Raw genomic sequence first — 22,112 nt, 5'->3', positions numbered from 1 at the left:
TGACGAAAATATCATCAGTTTTCTGCCTGCTTACCAGGATCATGATTGGTCTTTCTAGAGGCCAGAAGAGAGGCAGTGACCCAGGACTTCCCATTCCCTACCGCAAGCATGGTGGCCGTGAGGCGTCGGGTTAGGAGCACCTGTATTAAGGTCCAGTGCGTGTATAGCCATCCCTTCACTTGGTGCAGAGGCTTTTGATCTGTTCATTATGGTTGCTGCCCCAAACAGAACAAGCAAACTTCTTGCAGAACATATTGGCCCAAGGGAATTTTCTAGGGAGGAACTGGCAAAGGAATATACGCCACAGAGAGAGGCCAGTTCAGTTTTGCGTTAGGATCAGAATCTCAGAGCTTGAAGGGAGAGAACTGATGTCTTGCTACTCAAAGTGTGGACTAGCAGCATAAGCATCACTGGCAAGGGCGGAACGAGGGGGCTGGTTAGAAATGCCAAATTTCAAGCCTCACTAAGACAGTAGAGTAGAAGAGATCTTTTGCCCATAATTCCCAAGATGTGGATATTACTAGCAGAATCTGCTTTTTACCAAGATCCCTGTAACTCACAAGCACTTCTCAGGTTGAAGAAGGTCTGGTCAGTGGTTCTGGAGTCCCCTGCCAATACCCTGGCTAAGTGGTCAATGGGGCTCTGCTTAGTAACTCAAGGGACAGTCAAGGTCAGTGAGTAGATGAGAATGATCCTTTTACTTTTCTTTTTTGGTGAGGCTGGTTTGGCAGAGAAGTGGACATAAGTGAATGAGTAGTTGTGCTCTAATTTGTAAGGGCAGGTCAGCCGCTAGAGCTACCCTTTAAAACAGCTCTTTACAGCAAACAGACTGCTTAAAAGATTTGGAGGAAGCAAGAAGAGGACTTTGATATGTGGTTCTTTATCCACTGAGCCTCATTCCACAGTATATTTAATGTTAGGGGAAAAAACAGCATTACTGTGTGTGAGGACTGTTAATGCAAATTAGTTGTCATCAATTATTTTGTGTACTTACCGTTTCGATGGCCACATACTCTTCTTTATACCAAGACAAACAAACCGATGCTAGCAGTGGTTCCCAAACGTTAGCATGCATCAGAATCACATGGAAAACTTGTTAAAAAAATTGCTAAGCCCTCCCCTCCCCCACCAAAGTGTTTAATTGTTTATGGGACAGGAACTGATAACTTGCATTTCTAGCAATTCCCAGGTGATGCTAACGCTGAGATATAAAAACAGTAGCTTCAGATGCATTATTAGTACCTCAGGAAATCTACAGACACTTATTTGATACTGTGCTCTGATGATCTAGAATATAGGGCCAAATATCAGCAATCCATGGTCATGAAGACAGAGTACCCAGGACAACTTCAAATACAGAAATAGTCTGATTCCTTTCAAATGTCTGCTTCCTAAACCTACATCTGAGTTGCTAACAAGCAATTTCATTTGCTTCATTTTCCATTCTTTTAGTTTCTACCCACCTCTGATGGCAGACAGTTCTGGTTGAGGGCACAATGTTTCATATTGAAATCGTAAGCACCTACTGGTTGGCAGGTGGCTCCACTGGCCAGTGTCACTGAGACATTCTGAGCACGGGGGTGGGCTCTGAGCTGTGTGATGACCTTCGAGGTCATTATGGTCCTTTATGTAGTGCTGGGCCCCTACCTCCCCTACAGGATCACATCCATGATTTTGGTAGAATTAAGGGGTTCTATTGTGGGGGGGACATTGGAATCACCTTAGTCCTCAGTGAGCTGATCTTTGGCACAGCACGGGACCCACAAATCTCTGGTCTGGGTTCCTTCTGGCAAATTTCTCCACCTGTGGCAGATGCTCAGATTTGAACTTTCTGACCCTTCCGGTGCCACTAGTCTCAAGACTGCCTGCAGATGACTCTGACAGAGGCTGCCTGCCAGTGAAAAACCAGGACCGCACTTCATACTGTAATTGAGTGGAGACAGGATTTGCCTCATTGGCGTACCTTGCCTGTATGACTCCATTTCATATTATTAAAAACAGAGACTTGGTCCTTTTTTTTTTATAAAAAATTTATTGAGATGATGCAATTATAGGCTTTTCTTTAAAAATTATTTGCAACTCACTGGCCCTGAGAAAAGGCATTTGTTTTTTGTATTTTTTTCTTTTTTGTTACATTCATTTGATTCAGTCCCTTATAAACCCCACACCTCATAAACAAGAGATTAGAAATTAAACAAAAAGAAAAAAAGAAAAAGAAATTCTAGATTCGTTCTGGTTTGCAGGTGGTTGCAGTCACAAAGAGAAATCTTCAAGAATGTTCACTTGGCGTGTGTGAAAGATACGGGGAGTGTGTAGTTGTTTAGTGTTGATGCAGATGGGGCTGAAAGAGTATCAGGTTAGTCTTCTGTGGTTTTTAGACAGGCAGGGATTATTGTCACTCCCCTCCCCCCATGGCTTCCTTAGATCACTGCCTTCCTTCCAGACTTCTGCTCAGAAGAGGAGCAGGCTAAGTGGGTGAAAACTTACTAGCACCGAATACTAGGGCAAAAAAAATCTGCCCTTTGTTCTTTGGGTATTTTCCCAAATCTTTTATCTTCAGCTTCCTGGGTGGGAGTGGGTCAAACGGGTATGGCTGGGCTGGATTCCACTCCTCATTCTGTGCCTGGCATGCTGTCTGTTCCCAGGGCAAGTCATCCTACCTCTTGGACACTCAGGTCTCCCTTCTGCAGAAGGGACTGAATGTTTCAAAAATGTATTCCAAGGTGGAGCCTAGGCAGTGAAAGGTGGGAACAGTGGTCACTTAGTCGCTTAGGTAAATCCTGTCATAGCCATTGAAGTTTCAGCTAGAACTACATCCTTATCTGGGCAAGGTATCAGCATAGAAAGACCCTGGGTCAGAGGGTTCCAAACACACTGTTGAAAGTAGAAAATCCATCAGTCTGTTATTCCTCTTTTTCTGTGGGGATATTCCCCTAAAACAAAGAAAGGGAGAAAGGAAGAAAGGAAAGAAGGAAAGAAGGAAAGAAGGATTCATGGCATTGGTGACACTGCCTTAGACAAGGCCAAGTTGCCTTGGGGCAAAGAGAATGTTCCTGCCACTTTGATGACCCAGACAATTGCCAGGGCTTTCCTCTGATGGAGAGGAGGCAAAGCGGTAAGCCCAAGATGCAGGTTAGAGAAGGTGCTAGAGGATTTCTAGCTGGAGATACAAGCGAGAGCGACCGCCAGCCCGGCCAGACACAGCTGGGGGGATATTCTCCCTCTGGGGTGGTCTTCTGCATTCTCCTTCCCCATTCCTGGTCTAAGTCAAGGATTCCCATGACAGCAGCAGGGAAAAGCCAGCTATTCAGATCATAGACATGCTTTTAATTTGGTCCCAGGTGACACTGCTGTCACCCCACACTGGACAGATTCTGCAGAGTTAGTTAGCATAGCTCTCAGAGGGACTGTGCCCCCTTCCTCCTCTGAATCCCTTGCAGTCTCTAGCAGATGCTGCAGCAAAGTCTGCCGAATTGAATCTGAGATCTCTGGGGTCTGCAGTGTGTCAGCACTGGCCAGGTGATAAGTAAAAGAATAATCGAGGACTTTTGCCATTAAGGGAATCAACAGAAAATTCTTATTGGCAATATCTGGGTGGGAAATAAGGATCATATTGGAAATAGCAACTTCTCTTCTGCAAGCTGCTGAAGGTGTCATCCCAAGACTTCCACATTCTTACACGGTATTGCTTTAAGTACAGAAATCCTTGGGGCAAAAGGGAACTTCCCTCCATAATTCAACTGTTGAACAAAGAGCCGGAGTCCTTCTATCTAAGTAGAGTGAACAGAATGAGATGTTCTCATCTTAGGGAAAAGCAACATCATGCCCTGGCTCTGATTTCATAGTCAAACAAAGGGCCTCAGTAAAAACCCACCCTTTCTCTGCAGCCCTGAAACTCAACAGTCTTCCCAACACACAAGGTACTTGGCTTGAGATCTCCAGTTGTGATCCAACATCAGTCATCCTAGAGGCTGGAGAATGTGTCACTGCATGCTGTTGAACGCTCTGGAAAGATATCTGTAGCATGCTGGGGTCCAGCTGAATTTCACCACCATTCAAGCAGACTGAGACCAAACCCGAACCCTTCCTTCGTCATGAGCCTCCATGCCCCACAAAGCAGGTGCCTGACCTGACTGTCATCCCACCTTCCTGAAGGTAGGGTTAGGGGAGCATGTGATAGCGGAGGAGGCTGGCCACATCCACGTGTCTCTCTGTGGTCTGATAAGAGGCAGGGCACAGCTGAAGAGCTTTGAAGGGCTCCCTGACTCCAGTGTCTTTGACCCATAGTCTGTCTGTCCTTCCCTCCCCCCAGGCTGGCGTCCTTGTCAGTAAGGGTGTGTGTGTGTAGTGGGGGAGGCTTCCTCCTGCCTGTGTTCCTCTAATCCCCACCTGCCTGACTCGGTCACAAGTGGCTTCAGGAGATACCCGGGGCTCTGGCACCATCACCCAGAAGTGCTGCTGATGGTGCCCACAGGTACCCTAGAGAGCTGTGAGATGCTCACCCAAGTGAGCAGAGGAAACAGAAATGAGGAGGGACTGCTTTGTAAGGCAGGTCTCATCTTTTGGATTAAAAAAGACTGTCCTCCTAATACTGGATTCTGAACCTGTATTGGAAGAGTCGATTCAGGTGGCTGGAAAAGGAAAAAAAAAATCTAAAAACAGCTTTCTAAAAGTATCTGTTATCATCAAAAGTACTAAGGGGTAGCACTTCCCTCATTTCACAAGATACTATGGACCTTATTAGGAGGTGAAGAGGAGCCACCAACGGGTCCATTCTGAAACACAGCTATGAAAAAAGAAGAGAAGAAAAAGGTAATGAATCTGATGAATTGCCTGTCTGCCCGGGTTTGGCAAACACCAGGAGCAAGAGATTGTGTACTCCAGGGGCCTCCCCTCTCAAATGCCCTGTGTCCTATGGGGACCAGGGAACTTAAAAAAGAAAAGGCTAGGAATTGAAAAAAACAATTCGGTGAGGGCATGAAACTGACCACAACGTGGCCTTTGGGATGGAGCAGATAATTCCCCCATTAGCCTCCATCACCTGCACTGGAACCACAAATCCCCCCTGCAGCATATTTTCCACCTACTTTCTGACCATTGGGCCCATGGGGTCTTTTTGGATTTTCTACCTCTTGGAACTTGCAAGCTAATCCCAAGATGGGGATCTTCCAGGGATCTGGGGTCTTCCGAATGATGCAAACAGCCTTCTAGCCATATCTTCTGTCCCACGGAACCAGCATGTCCTGGGGTTCTAGCAGCTACTTCAGGGGGTGGGAAGGGGGGGGCAGCCCGCTGGACTGGCATTTCTCTTTCTGGAGGACTGCAGCACCTGTGAGGTTTGGAGCCTCTCTCTGATGGGCAGCCAGATGCTGGGATGTGGCTTTGATTTTGCGGTGCCTGCTGCAAAGCGCCCAGACCACTGATGCCGCCTGGATGTCAACAAATCTCAAGACTCTCTGAGAGGCTGAACTCTGCTAAAAGGCATCTGAAGCTCAATAGCAGGGGAGGAGGAAAAACAGATGGGAGGCAGGGAAGGGAGGAAAGAGCGAGAGGGAGAAAAAGAGAGCTCTCCTTTTCACTTTGTCTTTTTTAAAAGCATCTTTTTTTTTTTCTTTTTTCTTTTTTCTTTTTTTTTTTTTTTTCCAGCCAAGACCCAACAGCAACAGGAACAAACCTGATCCACGTGGCAGGATCAAGAGGAACCTGAAACCCTTTGCAAGTGTTCTCTTTCCTGACCAGCTGGTCTTGCCGCACACTGTGAGATTTGCAAAAAAATAGATTATATATAATAGATATATATTTCCATAGGAAAACAACCTCAGATGTCTTCCCCTCTATGAATGATGATGAAAAGTCAAACTGCATGGTCTTAAAAAAAAAAAAAACAACAAAAACAAACGAAAACGAAAAACACCATGGAACTAACAAGAGGTGGATGGGTGAGGAGGGTGAGGAATTACAGATGGAGAGGTTCCAGATGAGGAGGAAACGGAACCAGGAGTCCTGGGCTGATGCCCTCGGCCAGAATGCCAGCCCCGCCTTCGCTGGGTGGTTTGTCTAAGGTGCTCTGGGGGCCCTCCCGCTGCGCGAGACAAGTGTCACTCCCACTTCTGGGTCTCTTTCTGTCCGGCTCTCAGCCCGCCTGCTCGCCATGCCTCCGGGGCCCTCGTGGGCAGGGGTGGGGGGTACGGGGCCCCCCCACAGCTGCCGGCCCGCCGAGGCCGCGGCTTGCTTCTCTCAGCACTCATCTTCTTGGTATATTTGTTCATCCAGCTCCTGGGACTCGAGGTGCTCCAGACGGTCCGTTCGGCCGCTCATGATTTCATCTGGGGTTTTCATAAACCTTTGGAAGAGGAAATGGGAGGAGCCCAGAGATTACATTTTCCTCAAGTTTGTCCTCACCCTGAACTCTTGACTCAAAGCTGAGGCCCCATCACCTCAAATTGCTGGAGAGCTACTGAACCCAGCTGGTAATGTTAACTTAGCCTGAACTGGAAAGAGGTGCCCCTTCCTGGGACAGCCTGAAACATGGCAAAGGAACTGTAAAAAACGGTAACAAAAACAACCCAAAAACCAAAAAAGAAAAAAAAAAATACAAGAGTCCTAGGAGATGGCACCCCCTGGAGCAGTGTGGTGCATTCTGCATGACCATATACAGGAACCCTGGTGCAGCTCACTGATCCATCATTCTGAGTTTTAGAGTTAGAGTTTCCCAAGGCCCTCTGAGAAGCCGTCTATCCATTTCCATCCCAGACTGTGAGCCCAGGGAATGGCATGCGAAACTGGAATTTAACTCAAAGGATACAATTAAACGTTGTGGAATGGAAAATTTTCATAATAGGGCAAGTCAGCAGTGCTCTTGGAAATCAGAAAGGGAGAATGCTTTTCAGTGTTATCACTGATCCCCCCAAACTGCTAGCAATGAATCCCCGTTAGTTATCTGCACTGGGTGCACACAGCATGTCTCATCTTCTTGGTGGAAATAACATCAGCAACTTGTTTCGACCATGATTTATATGGTTCGGGAAGGCAGCCTGGGTGCACACGCTGTAGCCTCACCGTGGGAGTGCCCTTTCCAAGTGGGCTCTTGGCCTGTCCACCTTTGCCTTCCCAGACCCTCCGCCCTGTGCCAGATGAACTGTCTTAAAATATACTTTTCCTCTTGTCACTCCATGTTCAAAAGGCCTGTGATGACCACTCATCAAGTAAGGCCAAGGATACACGATCTCTTCAGCTTGCCCATCTGGGCTCTCTGTGACGTGTACGTAGGAACCTCTTGTCCTCCACTGTTGATGAGCATGAACCCTTTAGTCTGGCCAGTCTTTTTTCTTATACAAATCGTGGCTCATGCCTTCCTCCAAACCTTATCTGGCCTGATTTCTTTACTCCTTTCACTTTCTGAGCTCTGCCTCCTTGTCAAAGAGCCATGTAATCATGCTGGTCCCTACTAAAATCTTCCTTCTCTCAATGTCTAGAAATCCTGTAAAGAGTAGCCACAGTTTAACACTTCACTTGATTAGACCCTGGGTTTTATACCAGGAAGCCTTCATTTTGTGGAAAGTCTGGCTTCCAACACCCACTTCCTCAAAAATGACCAACTCTCCTCACTAATAGCACTATTCCGTCCTTTCATATTGTCGAAAATTGCTATTGGAAGCCTATGAACTTTCCAACTACTTCTGCTTCTCTTTTCTGCCCTTTATTGCTGAACTTCTCAAACAGTATGACTTGTAAAGTTTTCAGTCCACCTTCTCCTTTTATCCCTTAACTAAAACTTCTTCCTACCATCTGAAGTCATTAATGATCTCCTGAGGCCAAATCCACGGTCACGCTATACTTGGCCCTGCAAACTACCCCTTTCTTCTCTTGACTACTTTTCCATAATAAGCTTCTGATGGTCTATGTCAGGCTTGTCAAGAAACATTGAAAGCCTCCATCATGTACAAAACAGAATTATATAAAATAGAATCCTCTCCCTTCTAGACTCTTGTGACCTACTTGTGGGGAGAAGGACTTCACATGTACAGCTATTGAAAATGTAAACCACGATGTGGTTTAGGGTCAAGGGAATCCAGGAAATGATGGAGGAAGATATCTATGTGTGTTTGACCAGTTGAAGAAAGCCTCAGGAAGGGCAGGACACCTGAGGTGGACCTAGAGGGCACAGATATTTAAAAAAGCAAAAGTGAAAGGGATATATATTTCTGGCACAGGGAATCATCTTAGTGTTGTAGGGCAGTTGGCAGGGTGTGTGATGAATTCAGAAGGCAGGAGAGTGGGCCAGAGGTAGAAAGGATTATTGAATTAATCTTGGTATAAATAATAAAATCTAGACAGAGAAGCAATAATAATGCTTTTGCCTTTCTTACATGTTCCAAATGCTCATGAAAGTGCTTGTCATTGGTAGATTCCGACCTGGAACCTGCTGCTAAGAAATCTTGGGAAACAGGGTTTCCAGGCTTCTAGCCCCGGCAAAATAGAATGCAGTGGAAACGGTACGGAAGAGCCAAGGACAATCCAACACAATGACTACCCTGCATGTGGGAAGAGTCAATGATAACTCCAGTGTCAAGGCTGGCAGCTTAGAACAACGGTGATGCCGCTGATGAGTAACAAGAATTCTGGATGGGGGGAGGGGAGGTTTCTAGAATGCGAAGGTCTTTCTTGAACATTTCATGTCTGAGATACTAATGTGGTATTTTCAGTGGACATGAAGTATCAGAAGCTCTTGGAAATGCAGATTTAGAATTTAAGGAGGATTTTAGAGCTGGATCCAAAGACTGAATAGTTTAACCATTAAGGTGATAACTGAAGCTGTTGTAATGGGATCATTTTATCCAGGAATCAAAGGAAAGGAAGACTAAGTTTAGGGTGAAGGATGAAGGGAAAACACTAGCAGAGCCAGAGAAAGGAGTTTTTTTTTTTTTTTTTTAACTTCATTCCATTCTGCTTCCAACTCTTGAACAGCCTTTTCTGTTGTTTTTGAAGATCTCAATTATTTTCACTCTTCCTAAGTTAACCATAACTCCTGATGCTAACGTCCAGGTTCTCTGCTCTTTCCAATCTATCCCAGCAAGCTCATCTACTCATACAGAATGTCACTTTCTACCTGTGTGTAGATAACTCCAAATCCATCTCTTTTCTGTCCCACCTGCCAAACCCACAACCTAACGTCACATCTGTTGATCCCACCTTCTCCCGGCCTTTACTGGGTCTCCCCACAGCCATTACCACCAGTGTCAATTACCACCACTTCTACTTCTCCTGATTGGTCCTTTAGATCCTTTCTCCTTCTTCTTTTAATTCTTTCTCCTCTCTTGTATAGTACTTGGAATCACAATCTATGTGGAAGGTTAAATGGTTGGAACTCATTAGCTGTGAGGAAGTCTGGAAAGAGGAATGTCTAGTACGGCGGCTTTCAGACTTTTCTGATTATAATGCATCATAAAAAAATACATTTTACCTTGTGACTCAGCATGTGCACATGCACACAACAAAATTTTCACGAATCATTAGTCACTCTTATTTCATGTGATACAGTCTGATATTTTCAATTCTATTCTACTCAGTCCTGTCCTATGTCATTAAAAAAAGTTGTCACTGACTCAGTGAATCGATTTCATGATTCACGAATGGGTCAGGACCTGCAGTTTGACAAACACTGCTTCAGAAACTGGCTTACAGGATTGGGAACCTGGAAGTCTAGATCTAATAACTTGCTTTGCCACTGAGGATGTTACTCTAGTTCTTCCTTTTAACTACACTGGATGTTAATGCCAGATAATTCTATTTGATCAGTGTTTTATTTTAAAGGTGAGTCAGATGGTTGTTTACTTAGCTGTGTTTACTTACTATAGTACAGACCTAAGTAAAAAAAAAAACAATTTTTTTTTTTTTTTTTTTTTTTTTTTACCCTAAAATTCTAACAACCCAGCATCCGGTATCCAATCTGGAGCACTGACGGCTTAAGTGTCATCCAGGCAGGTAGAGATCTTGTCTCCCGCCTCCCTCTTATTTAAAGAAAATAATATCCTCCCAAAAGAAGGAAAGGAGAAAAAGGAAGTGCTACCTGAACAAAAGCCTTTGTCCTGGCTCCTTCCTGATAATGTTTAGTTTGTAGTAGTGGCGCAGGGCTCTGGACATTTTCTCATAGGTCATGTTTGTTCTGTTCTGTTTGTTCAAAGGAGGAAGAGAGAAAAAAAAAAAAAAGCACAAAGACATAGTGAAATCAACCTCAGAAAAGACACTGGGGAGCTATTAAAATAAAAGCTCTTCAGCTGCTCGCGGGAGCCCTGCCCATTGGAGAAAGCTACCTGCTAATCTGCCGCCTTCCTGGCCCACTGGTGTCACCCGCTCTGCTTTTACCCGCATCACCAAGATCTGTCCTAAGGTGAATCACCTTTTGTCAGAAGTCTTGGCGCTGCAGCTAATAAAGCATATGCCGCAGCAAGCTCCTTTATTTCCTTTCCCAGGACCAAGCAATGTTACGCTCAGTGAATTTCCTGCACGTTCCCCCTACATGGGGGTCAACCTTCACCTTCTGAGCCACAGAGAATTTTCCTTTTTGTCTGCCTCTTTTTCTTTTTCTCTTTCTTTCTTTCTTTCTTCCTTTCTTTCTCTTTCTTTTCTTTCTTTCTCTTTCTTTCTTTTTCTTTCTTTCTTTCTTTCTTTCTTTCTTTCTTTCTTTCTTTTTCTCTCTTTTTCTTTCTTTCTTCTTTCTCTTCCTTCCTTTTCTCTCCCTTTCTTTCTTTCTTTGCTTCTTTCCTTCTCTCCCTCTCTCTCTCCCCCTGCTCCCCTTTATTTTGTGTTGCAGTGACCTTTCTCAAACTTGTATTTCTGGCTTGTCATTTTAAGGAAGAGATTTTTTTGTTGCTGTTTAAATTCCTGTTGTGGAAGGAAGAATACAGTGGTTCCGAGAGCCCCGGGGCTATGGCACAGTGGCCGCAGCGGGACTTTTCTGGGTGACTCACACTGAGGAGTCCGTCAGTGGGGCCTTGCTGTATTTGGTCATGGCCTGCACCGGGTCTTCCTCAACAGGGCCGGAGCTCAGGCTGCCAACCTCCAGGGCTGCAGCCCCGGCAGGGCTTGGCTGTGCCCCACTCTGTCCCCTTTCACTCAGCTCACCTGGTGTGGTGCCACCCCGGTGCCCTGCCTGCATTGCCTCACATCGACTGGTCCGTGGTCAGGCCTGGATCTTGGTTCCTCATTTGTTTTATTTTTAGTAGGGATACAGATTTATTTATTTTAATATATTTTTGAGGGGGGAGACCCTTTGCTCTACTTTCTTTTCTTTTACTGAGTCGTAAAAACATGTAACAGGACATCCATCCTCTTAAACTTTTAAGTACGTACTAGAGTGGTGTTAATTACAATGTTGTATAGCAGATCTCTAGAGCTTCCCCATCTTGCTTATGGGGAAAACCTTATGCCCATTGATTAGTATATCCCCTTGCCCCTGCTCCCCAGCCGCTGGTAATACCATTCCACTTTTTGATTCAATGAATTTGCCCACTTTAGATCCTTCCTGTGAATGAAAGCAGGCAGTATTTGCCTGTGATTGGCTTATTTCACTTGGCGTAATGTCCTCAAGATTCCTCCATGCTGTAGCATGTGACAGGTGGGATTTCTTTCCTCTTTAAGGCTGAGTAATATTCCACTGTATGTTACACTGTTGTTTCTTTATCCAGTCATCCATAATGGACATTTAGGATGTTTTATGTACTTTTTACATCTGTGGGCTTTCACAGTTTTCCTAACTGTAAAAGATTATATCAGGGCACCTTGGTGGCTCATGGTTGAGCGTCTGCCTTCAGCTCAGGGCATGATCCCAGGGTCCTGGAATCGAGTCCCACATCAACTCCCCACAGGGAGTCTGCTTCTCCTCTGCCTATGTCTCTGCCTCTCTCTCTCTGTCTCTCATGAATAAATAAATAAAATCTTTAAAAAAATAAAAAAAATAAAAGATTATATCCTGTAAGTTCCATTTCCTCTTCCCAGCATAGAAAAGCATGGGGCAAACAGTTCTTGCCTGTTTGCTTTTCAAGGGGATGTTGCAGAGTTCGAGAGTAAGCATTTCCACGTAGAAAGGGGCTGTTGTGGACATGGGAGTTTCTAACTGAGCAGAACAGAGGGGATGCTTCCCCAGCTTCCTCATGAGTCCCAGAGCCCCCAGAGCTTCCCTGTTACTCTAGATCCTGAGGACATGTGAGTGTCAGGGCCAGGCCAAGGGGATGGGATGGAGGGCTGCTCTGAATGCAGCTCTTTCAGACCTGAGGTTGTGAAGTGAACTGGCACCTGGCATAAGTAACAAATGGAAAGTGGCATCTTTAATCATTTCCTTCCCTTTGCAACTGTCTAATTGCTCACCCCATGAGGAATAAACCAAATAATGAGGGGCACACGTAGGAGGCAGAAGCCAGGCAATTATCCTCCAAACTAGAGAGAAGGGTTTTACTTCGGCCCTCATTGGCAGAGTAAACAGCTGGTGCCCTTTTACCTTATGGTTTCCCCACAGTCGAGCCAGTCCATTGGGATCCACTATCCGGAATATTTTGGATTCTTTGTCCTCCCATCGGATGAAGTTTTCGTACCGGCTGTCAGAAAGCAACTGATAGACGTAATCCCAAAGCAGTCTACAGTCTACAGAGGCAAAGGGTAAGAAAACACTTTAGAATTAGGTTTCTTGTTGAGGCACTAAGAATCAGAATGAGAAAATCATCAAATAATCACTTCTGCCTACTGTGGACTGATGGTCAACTTTCTTATCTCACAGTGAGGAGACCAGATCCCAGAGAGACCGCAGATGGTACTGCAGAAGGGTGACCTTTGACCAAGGTCATGACCAATGACTTGAACTTGAGCGGAGTTCCCATGAAAGAGAGCAAGCCAAAAAAGGGGGTAAAACCAGGCCAGGGTCAGAGAGTCAAAGGGCGGGAAGAGAGCCCTAGTGCTCCAGGCAAGCGGCGTGGGATACTTGGTGGCCCTGTAAGATCACTCTGGTGTTGGAGGCTTTACACACAAAGATGAGAAGACTGGGGCAGGCTATCAAGCGGCAGAAAAACAAGTGTGATGGGTGCACAGCTGCGGGAAAGAGAACTACGTGGTTTGCAGATGACTGGGAGTTGTGGCTAGCATGGTTTTCAAGAGGGCAGATATTTTCTCATTACGGCTAATTTTGGAGTTCTTTAAAATTGTTTTTTTTTTTTTTTTATAATGAAATGAGGGTAGAAAGGAACTCAAGGCAAAAAAAAAAAAAATCATTTTCCCCATTTGAAGGACTAATGTTCTATCACCTGGTCAGGCCACAAGCGTTTATTAAGTGAGTTAATACAGGCCAGGCATTGTGCTAGGCCTCCTTGGCTTTTGGTGGTGGGTTGGCATATTAAAAGAAAAGACACAGGCTGCACACCTTTCCCTTGTTTTAGTGCTTTCTGGATGTGCCCTAACGGTATGTGGTTTGCCCTCCAGCTTCCCTTGATAGGTGGGCGGAGGCAGACATGTCCTATCCAGGTGTGCTTTCTGGACCAGCCTCCGGATGAGAATAAGAGGCTCTGGTTTCCAGGGGTTCACCGTTGATCGTGGCAGCCCCCAACCAGAACTCCAGGCAGTGAATGATCGATCAATCCCTGAATTCTATATATGCGCTTAGCACTTTACTTGCATCCTTTCTACTCCTCGGAGGCCCAAGGTGGCTGGGCTTTGAACTCCAGGTCTCGGGCACACAGTGCGCTGACTGCCTTCTGTTGGGTGAGGCTCGGCCCACCTGGGAGGGGAGTGTCTAATCGAGACCTGGAATGTCTTAGAGTCAACACATTCACCTCCCAGGAAAAGAAACACACACCCTTCCAAGGAGTATATTTACAAGGGGGAATTGAGTCAGGTCACCTTTGGCAAGTTTCTTAAATCTCCCTGAGTTCTCTTTCCTCATATATGAAATGGGAATAATGTGTCCTTGACGGGATTACTGTATTAGTGACAGTGCGAGCGAAGGGAAAGTCATGAAGGTCACAACAAAATCACAACAGCAACACCATTAACTGGGTGCTAGGGGCAGGCGCTGAGCTTGTGTTCCACAAGCATCGCTACACTTGACCCTGGTGACCCCCTGAGAGGCAGGTGCTGTTGCTACTCCTATTTTATGGACGAGGAAGCTGGGGCTTACCGGGTTTGGTAATTTACTCCGGGGGCACAGCTCAAGAGTGACCCACGTAGGACTGCAGCCTCTGCCCGGCTCTGAAGCCCGTGCTCCGCCCCCCCTTCCTGATGTGATTTCTATTCTCAGAGAGGCTGGTTAACAGGTAGGTATTTGTAAAGTTTTAGGACTTCCCAGGGCGAGGTTTCACTCTGTGTAGTGCAATCGTGGTGAAAGCCAGCCTTTGCTCTGAATGGCAGAAGAACTGGCATAAAATGTGGCACTTTCAAGAAACTAACATGAAAATGGCCATAAATCTTCTTACGGGTAGCCTCCGATCCACCCCCCACCCCATTGTCTGTGTCTAAACATTAACGGAATGTACGAGTTACTGTGTTTTAGAACAGGACGAACTGTGCTCTTCTTGCAGCCAAGACACCGCGTACTCTGGGAGCTGAACCCCATTCTGGTGACAGAAGCAGCCGGCCACTTCTATTATCCCCTGCCAGCCAGACGGAGAGAGCAGGGAACCCCCAACCCTAGCACCACAAAGCACCTGGAGAAGTCAGTGTTACACTATCGCACAACTGAGAAGAATCTAGCTCATTTTTTTTTTTTAAGATTTTACTTACTTATTCATAGAGACACAGAGAGAGAGAATGAGAGGCAGAGACACAGGCAGAGGGAGAAGCAGGCCCCATGCAGGGAGCCCGACGTGGGACTCGATCCAGGGTCTCCAGGATCACGCCCCGGGCTGCAGGCGGCGCTAAACCGCTGCGCCACCAGGGCTGCCCCAAATCTAGCTGAGTTTTAAGGCAACTGTTGCAGGATAATTCTGGTTGCTAGGCAAAGCAGTGAGGTCGGCAACGTGTCTTAACCCACCTGGCCACCTCCTTGTCTCATGATATCTTTACTACAAATGGAAAACAGAGGACTGAGATGTGGATTCAGTTTTTGTCCTGCCATCAAATGGCAGACACATTTTAATTTCCCCACAATCTCTACCAATTGGAATACTGCTGAAAAGAATCAAATATCATCCCATAAAAATGCCAGTAAGTTAGGAGGAACAACAAAGGGGGTTTGCACATAGCTCCTCTATCACTTCTCTTGTAGGGGAGAAATCATGTTCACTGCAGAGAGATATCATGGCACCTTTGGATTCATCTGGGTTGGGAATGTGAGTCTCCAGAGTGTTCATGTGACTAACACTTCATAAACAAATAAACAAAAAACCAACAAAAACCCCCTATCTGATTGTCTCCAGTAGTTTGATATAAGAAAATTGTGGAAGGGGAGCAATATGTTGCTACTCCCCTCACCTCTATGCCAACTGGAGCTAGAGCGTAAAGTGGATGATCCTTCCATCCCCATCTGCACAAGGACTTCTAATTTCCTAGTTTCTCTGGCTTCTGTCTTTCTGTCGTGGTACATTCTCTTTCTCATAAAACAACACAGTGTGAACCAGGCCATTTTTCCAAGTGAGAGCTTAACTAGCACTGGGCTACCGTCCTGGTTTTTCAGAAGCATCAAACTTGGACTTTGATGTAAACCATTTACTAAAAATGATCTAGAATGTTATCTGCTCTTTGGTTGGTTCAGTGAAGGGCAGGGCTTACCAGAGAACAGACCTCACCTGTATGTTTCAGGAACATTTGATTCTTGCAAAGTTTTCCCTTTCATAAATGTGAAAATAACCCCAAACAAGCTGCCAATTGATCACTTTAAATGACATTTAAGCCAGCAAAGCCAACTTTAGCTGAGTAATAAAAATACGTTGACATTCAAGACATATTGAATTACTCAGTCACTAACGGAGGTAGCAACAGGAATTTTGTGGCGTAAAGCAGTTGTTTCAAACTCAAGAGTGTAAGTGGCTTTTGCAACATTATTGATTGTTTTTTTTCTTTAGTTAAAAATTATTCCAGATGATAAAAATAAATGCCTGACCATAGAAGATTTTTTTTTCTTTACAACTAAAGTTCAAGCCATGGGAGTTATTTTGTTTTTAAGACTTCAATTTAATAAAAGGCAGATCCTTTTTAGTTCTCTAGATCCTCTGGAGGTTGTTACCTGCAATTTTTCAGCTCTGTCGAAATCCACATCTGCACAGATACAATGCTCTTTGATCATCAACGAAAATGCTTAATACTATATAATGAAATTCACCAAACTCTATAAATAGATTATCCTGTCATAAGACACTTGAATATGCATATGAAAAAATTATATTACAAGGTATTCATTAATTTTAAATGCATTTCTCTTAAACTAAGGGGACTTCTATATTAAGGCACGTGGGTATTTTAAACAAATGTCCATTATTTGGATTGTCTCTTCATGAGAGGAAGTTTATAAAGGGCTTAGCTCAAGTGAAGTGCCATTTTTCAGTCAGAGAGAACATTCTCTCTTTCCTGCTGGGTGAGGTGCCCTGGGTATCCATAGCTAAAAGGCATTATAAAAAATCCCTTCCTGTGGTTAAGGAGAAATATTTTCACTCCCACGTCTGTCTCTTAGCAGAGACTCGTTGTATGTGCTCATGGAACAGAGATTGTAAAAAGATGGGCAATTCACACATAACCAACATGGTTTTTAATGAAAAAACCATGCTAGACAAAACTGATGTTTAAAAATCTGAGTGGGCAAGTCAAGTTATTGACAAAGGGAATGTTTGATGATGGTGGCTAATTAAAATTTTGGGAAAACTTCTGAGAAAGTAATTTGTTGTTGTTTATGTTGTTTTAACTGCCCAAATGGAATTTTAAATGAAGGTCTGTAAACTGGAGTTCTGTGGGTACAATCACTAACTCACCGGATGCTGAGTGTCTCTGTTTCATTTTTCAATTTATTGCAAAAATTAATTTACTTCAGGTTCAGCAACAAAACAAGTAAAATACAAAATATAGAGTTGCTACTCTGCTTTATAGCAGTGGTTCCACACTAGTGGCAGTGTTGAGCTGTAGGGGAAGGAAGGCATTTCCCAGTGTCTGGGGATAATTCTGGTTGTCACGACTGGGTGGAGGATGCTACTGGCATCTAGTGGGTAGAGGCCAGGGATGCTGCTAAATATCATATAATGCACAAGTCAGCTCCCCCACCAAATCCCAGCAAAAAATCCTTGATCCGATTATCAAGAGTGCTAAGTTTGAGAAACTCTGCTTCTACAAGCACATGCTTTACAGTATGCACAGGTTAGTTTTTTGTTTTTCTTTTGTTTTCCTTTTCTCTTTCCTGTCCTCATTTCTAGATGGGCCATTATCGGGAAGCAGAAAGTTAATAGATCCAGTGCAGCCAACCCTGTGTTGATACACAGAGGTGTGTTTACAATGGGCAATTGCTCGTGCTCTGCTGCGGGCTTTGGAAAACAGAAACCATATGTGCATAGTAACAAGCTGGGTGGGGAGAGGCTAAGGTGAGGAATACAGATCCCGGCTTCCTGGCTGGACTGTGGCACATGGACTACAGGTGTAGACAAGGCTGGCCCTTTGCACCTTTGGTTGCATGAGGTGTAGAGTAACAAAACAGGTAAGGAACAAACAAAATGAAAAGTTGCCTGAGCAGCTCAGTGGTTGAGTGTCTGCTTTCGGCTCAGGTTGCGATCCCAGGGTCCTTGGATTGAGTCCCGCATCAGGCTCCCCATAGGGAGCTGCCTCTTCCTCTGCCTGTGGCTTTGCCTCTCTCTCTGTGTCTCTCATGAATAAATAAATAAAACCTTAAAGAAAAAAAAAAAAACAGTTGCTACTCTTGCTTGATAGCTGTGGTTCTAAACCACGGGCCACTTTACCTAGTAGGGAAGGTAACACTTTGAGCTTAGGCCCCCAGCGGGAACCTTGCAATGCCCAGCCCCTGTTCTGCTTAGGTGGGGGCAGCCTGGGAATTCGCATCACTACCTCCAGGCAGTCATGCTGTATTACAGAAATGTGTGTCCTTAAGCAAACTGGAATGTGCAGTCTCCTGGAGCTCCTTCTATTATTTCCCACCCAGCCACTGTGCTGTTACCGTTTTATCTTTTAAAAACGCTGTCCTGAAACTTCCTTCTCTTTTAGGGCTCTTTGATTTCTCGGTAGCTCATGGTGAAAATAAACGGCAGTGACTCAGCCGGTGTGAGAAGTCGGAGCCACACGGGACATTCCTAGGCAAAGCCTCAGAGGTGAGACAGAGCACAGAAGTGAATCTCCACGGAGATAAGGAAAGGAGGGCGCCTTGAAGGCGTGCCCTCTGCAGGCCACCAGCCTGCCAGCTCCATGCCCATGCCAGCTCCAGGTAGCCAGTGGTGCTGGCTGGACCCATGGCTCTCCCCTCATTCTCTGCAGCCCTGCAGTAGAGCAAAGAAAAATGGAGCAGGGAAGGGACCCTAATGCTTAGTAATTAGCCAACTGGTGCTGTGTATTTGCATATTGTCTCATTAGTACTCCAAAGTGCCTGGAAGTGGGTATTACTGCTCTCATTATGATGGAGAAGGAAACCAGGACTCAGGGGGCAGACAGCACTTCTGGGGGGTGGGGGGTGGGAGGACAAGGACTGGATTCCAATCCTGCTTCTTCCAGAGTCCACGCTTGCTCACCAGCCCACACTGCTTCTCGGGGAACACTTTAGGCCAGCTGTTGATTGGGACCCTGTGTCAGGAGCCTTTGAGGATTCTGCGGAGGGTTATCTGCCTAAGATGGTGCGAGATGATGTGGTTGGGCTCTTTGGTTTATGAAGACGTCCCACAACCCTGTCCTCTCCTTCCTTAAAACAGACATTTATACACCTCTGTGCAAAGGCTCACATATGTATGTACACCTTGGTACCAAGGTCCCTTACCAGTTTCATTATAAACCCTTTAGACTCCTCTTTTGTAATGTCTTTTTCCCCTCAAGGCTGCTCCTGAGACTCATTAATAAAAATTAAAAAAAAAAAAAAAAAGAAGTTCATGAGTTTCATTTGAAACCATTCACCAGCACCAAATACTGCTGGGGAGGAAGTAGGGATGGAAGCAAGACGAAGAGGACAGAGTGACTTCCCCTGGCCCCCTGGTCCTTGCCCCCCTGGGGACATGCCTCCAACTGCTTACCCTGGAGTCTCAGGCTTAATTTTCTTCATCTGATTTAAGATTAGAGGCTCCCAGGATTGAATTTCTGTGCACACAGAACTCATCCAGTCAATAAAACCAAATCGGGAAAGTATATTGTTTTAGTCAGGTGACAAATAAGCAGTACAGGCGACTTCTTGATTAGAATCTTTTTGTTTCTGTTTAAAATGTAACCTTGAGAGATAATAAGCAGATTTTTGCAAGTCCCTCTGGAGATCTGAAAGATTGCCATGACATGGGTTATGAAAGGGCTGGGAGTGGAGAGAGCATGTGCTGGGCTTATGTCTTATCTGCTGCAGAATCAGCCAAACAATAATGTCTTCACAAACCATGAAGAAGTTCATGTTTGCAAAGAAAATCAGGGGACTAAGCAAAAGTTGTGAGATAAGCACCAGAAAAGAAATATTCTCTATTCAGGTGGGTCATGGACTTGGAACAAGCAAATCTGTATAGACCTCTAAAATCCCCATGTTTGTGTAGCAATGGAGTATGAATGGATTATAAACCAGTTTGCCAATGACTCTTGCTTCCTTAGCAGATTTTTGGATGAAGGCCAAGGAGGGGACCAGCAGACGGGAAGTTGGTAACTCAGGTTTTAATGGAATTGAAGAACTTGAAGAGAAAGCCAAAAACAACTTAAAATTTTCTTTTAAGACTTAGCTGTCCATAGTTAAAACCAAAGCAGGAGCTTAGTTTGTTTGTTGGTGTCAAGTTGGAGGGATATTGCCTTGTGTCAGCAAAGACACAAAATTTGGCATATGGAGACGCTGTACTCTATCACCTAGAAAAACACCTGGCACATAGGAAGACACAGGATCTTTTTTGAATAAATGAATGAACGATTTAACTACACCATCCAAGTATGCAAAGGAACAGTTTCTTTCGCTGAGTTTTTACTTATGTTCATGATGTTATTGTAAGTCTCCTGGACCGGTCTGCAGTCTAGAACTTGTCTCCTTTCTTCTATCACTTGTTATTGTTCCTTTCCCATGTCTTAGGCATGCCTCATCTTCTAAAGTGCAAGTAATTCCTTGAGAGCGGGGACAGGGTTTTCTACTTCCGTATCCTACATCATGCCAATGATTTCAGGCATACTGTACATGTGAGTAAACAATGCCGTACGACAGGGGCAGCAAATGTTTCCTGTAATGTTTTCTGCAGATATCTTAGGCTCTGCGGGCCACACAATCTCTCCTGCAACTGCTCAACTCCACTGTTGGAGCCTAAGAGCAGCCACACACAGACAACACTAAGTGATTGGGTGTGGCTGGGTGCCAGTAAGACTTGATTTACAAAAACAGGCGGTGGCTGGTTTGGCCCCGGGCCAGACTTTCCAATCCCTGCTCTAGAGTCCTAGGTCAGAAGGAAACAGTGTCTTGGAAAGAACACTGGATGAAGCGCAAGGCTGGCCCTGGATGTGCCTGAATCTCCGTTGCTTCACCTGTAAAAGCCCCTTCTAGCTTTGAAATCACTGAGTTCTAAGAACGAATGTCAATATAGACTGAAAACATGACTCATGGCATCAATCAGTGGTAACTAGGCCTCATCACTGTATGGCGCTCACTGCTAATATACTCTTTGGATATGAAACACATGGACGTGGGATCCCTGGGTGGCGCAGCGGTTTGGCGCCTGCCTTTGGCCCAGGGCGCGATCCTGGAGACCCCGGACAGAATCCCACATCGGGCTCCCGGTGCATGGAGCCTGCTTCTCCCTCTGCCTGTGTCTCTGCCTCTCTCTCTCTCTCTCTCTCATTCCCTCTCTGACTATCATAAATAAAAAAAAAAAAACACATGGACGAGGCACAGGCCAGTAAAACTTTTGTGGGCTGAGAAAAGTGCTAGAAGGTTCACAGATGCTGCCTCAACCCCTCACTCCCTACCTCCTACCCCCCGCCCCCCACAATCCCTTCATGAGCATAAGAAATAGAAAACAAGCCCAGAAAGAAGCAATTTGTTCATTGTTACATACACCATCGGCTATTCAATAAAAAGTTTGAACCCAGGGGTCTTGTCTCACTGTATTCCATGTTAAATTCTCTCCCATAAAGTCTGGCTATTCTAACTTACTAGCCTCAACAACAGTCCTTAACCTTTGAAAAATAAGCGCTACCTTTAAAAATATGCTACATGTTATATATAAATAGATCTAATCTGTGATTTGTAGGTAAGCCATTACCTCCAATTTATTTCATTGAATATTTTAATTTTTATAGGCCAGTAGCTAAGTAAACTATTGTAACTTTGCATGTCACCTCTAAAACGTGTGCTACAAAAAATAAAAATAAAAAATAAAATGTGTGCTACAGGACTCCTGGGTGGCTCAGTGGTTGAGCATCTGCCTTTGGCTCATGGTGTGATCCCGGGGTCCTGGGATCAAGTCTCGCATCGGTTTCCTTGTGAGGAGCCTGCTTCTCCCTCTGCCTATGTCTCTGCCTCTCTCTGTGTGTCTCTCATGAATAAATAAAATCTTAAAAAAAGTAATAAATTGTATGCTACATTCCAATTCAGAGATATTAAAAAGTGAGGAAGGGACACCTGGGCAGCTCAGCATTTGAGCGTCTGCCTTTGGCCCAGGGTGTGATCCTGTGAGTCCCGGGATCGAGTCCCACATCAGGCTCCCTGCATGGAGCTTGCTTCTCCCTCTGCCTATGTCTCTGCCCACCCCCTCTCTCTGTGTCTCTTATCTCATGAATAAATAAATAAAATCTTAAAAAAAAGGTGGAAAAAAAAAGAATGGAAAAATAGAGTTTTTTAATGGACTTGGATTCCCTGGATTTACATTTCTACCTAAAGTAGAAAAAAATACACTGGGCCTTAACTTGCTTTGACTTTTCTCCATCTGGAATGATCTTTTTTTCTCTAATCTTCATTGTTCATATTCTAAGCACCTGTGAGCCCAGTTAAA

General features: G+C 44.9%; 1 protein-coding gene across 3 annotated transcripts in view; it reads right to left on the bottom strand.

Annotated features, from left to right (window-relative positions):
* Nucleotides 1-2,021: 2,021 nt before the first annotated feature.
* ETV6 (ETS variant transcription factor 6) overlaps nucleotides 2,022-22,112 on the bottom strand; it is a 243,710-nt gene continuing 223,619 nt past the window's right edge. For 2 of the 3 annotated variants that reach the window (XM_055336780.1, XM_055336781.1), the window contains exons 6-8: nucleotides 12,497-12,639; nucleotides 10,070-10,170; nucleotides 2,022-6,343 (exon numbers count right to left, since the gene is read on the bottom strand). In XM_055336780.1, the coding sequence (XP_055192755.1) occupies nucleotides 6,238-6,343; nucleotides 10,070-10,170; nucleotides 12,497-12,639 (350 nt within the window). In that variant the 3' untranslated portion in view covers nucleotides 2,022-6,237. The remainder of the gene's footprint in view (nucleotides 6,344-10,069; nucleotides 10,171-12,496; nucleotides 12,640-22,112) is intronic. The other variant, XM_055336782.1, reaches the window with a different exon arrangement.

This window comes from Nyctereutes procyonoides, unplaced genomic scaffold (assembly GCF_905146905.1).
Source record: "Nyctereutes procyonoides isolate TBG_1078 unplaced genomic scaffold, NYPRO_anot_genome, whole genome shotgun sequence".
Lineage (NCBI taxonomy): Eukaryota > Metazoa > Chordata > Mammalia > Carnivora > Canidae > Nyctereutes > Nyctereutes procyonoides.
This window is presented reverse-complemented; position numbering and strand designations above follow the sequence as displayed.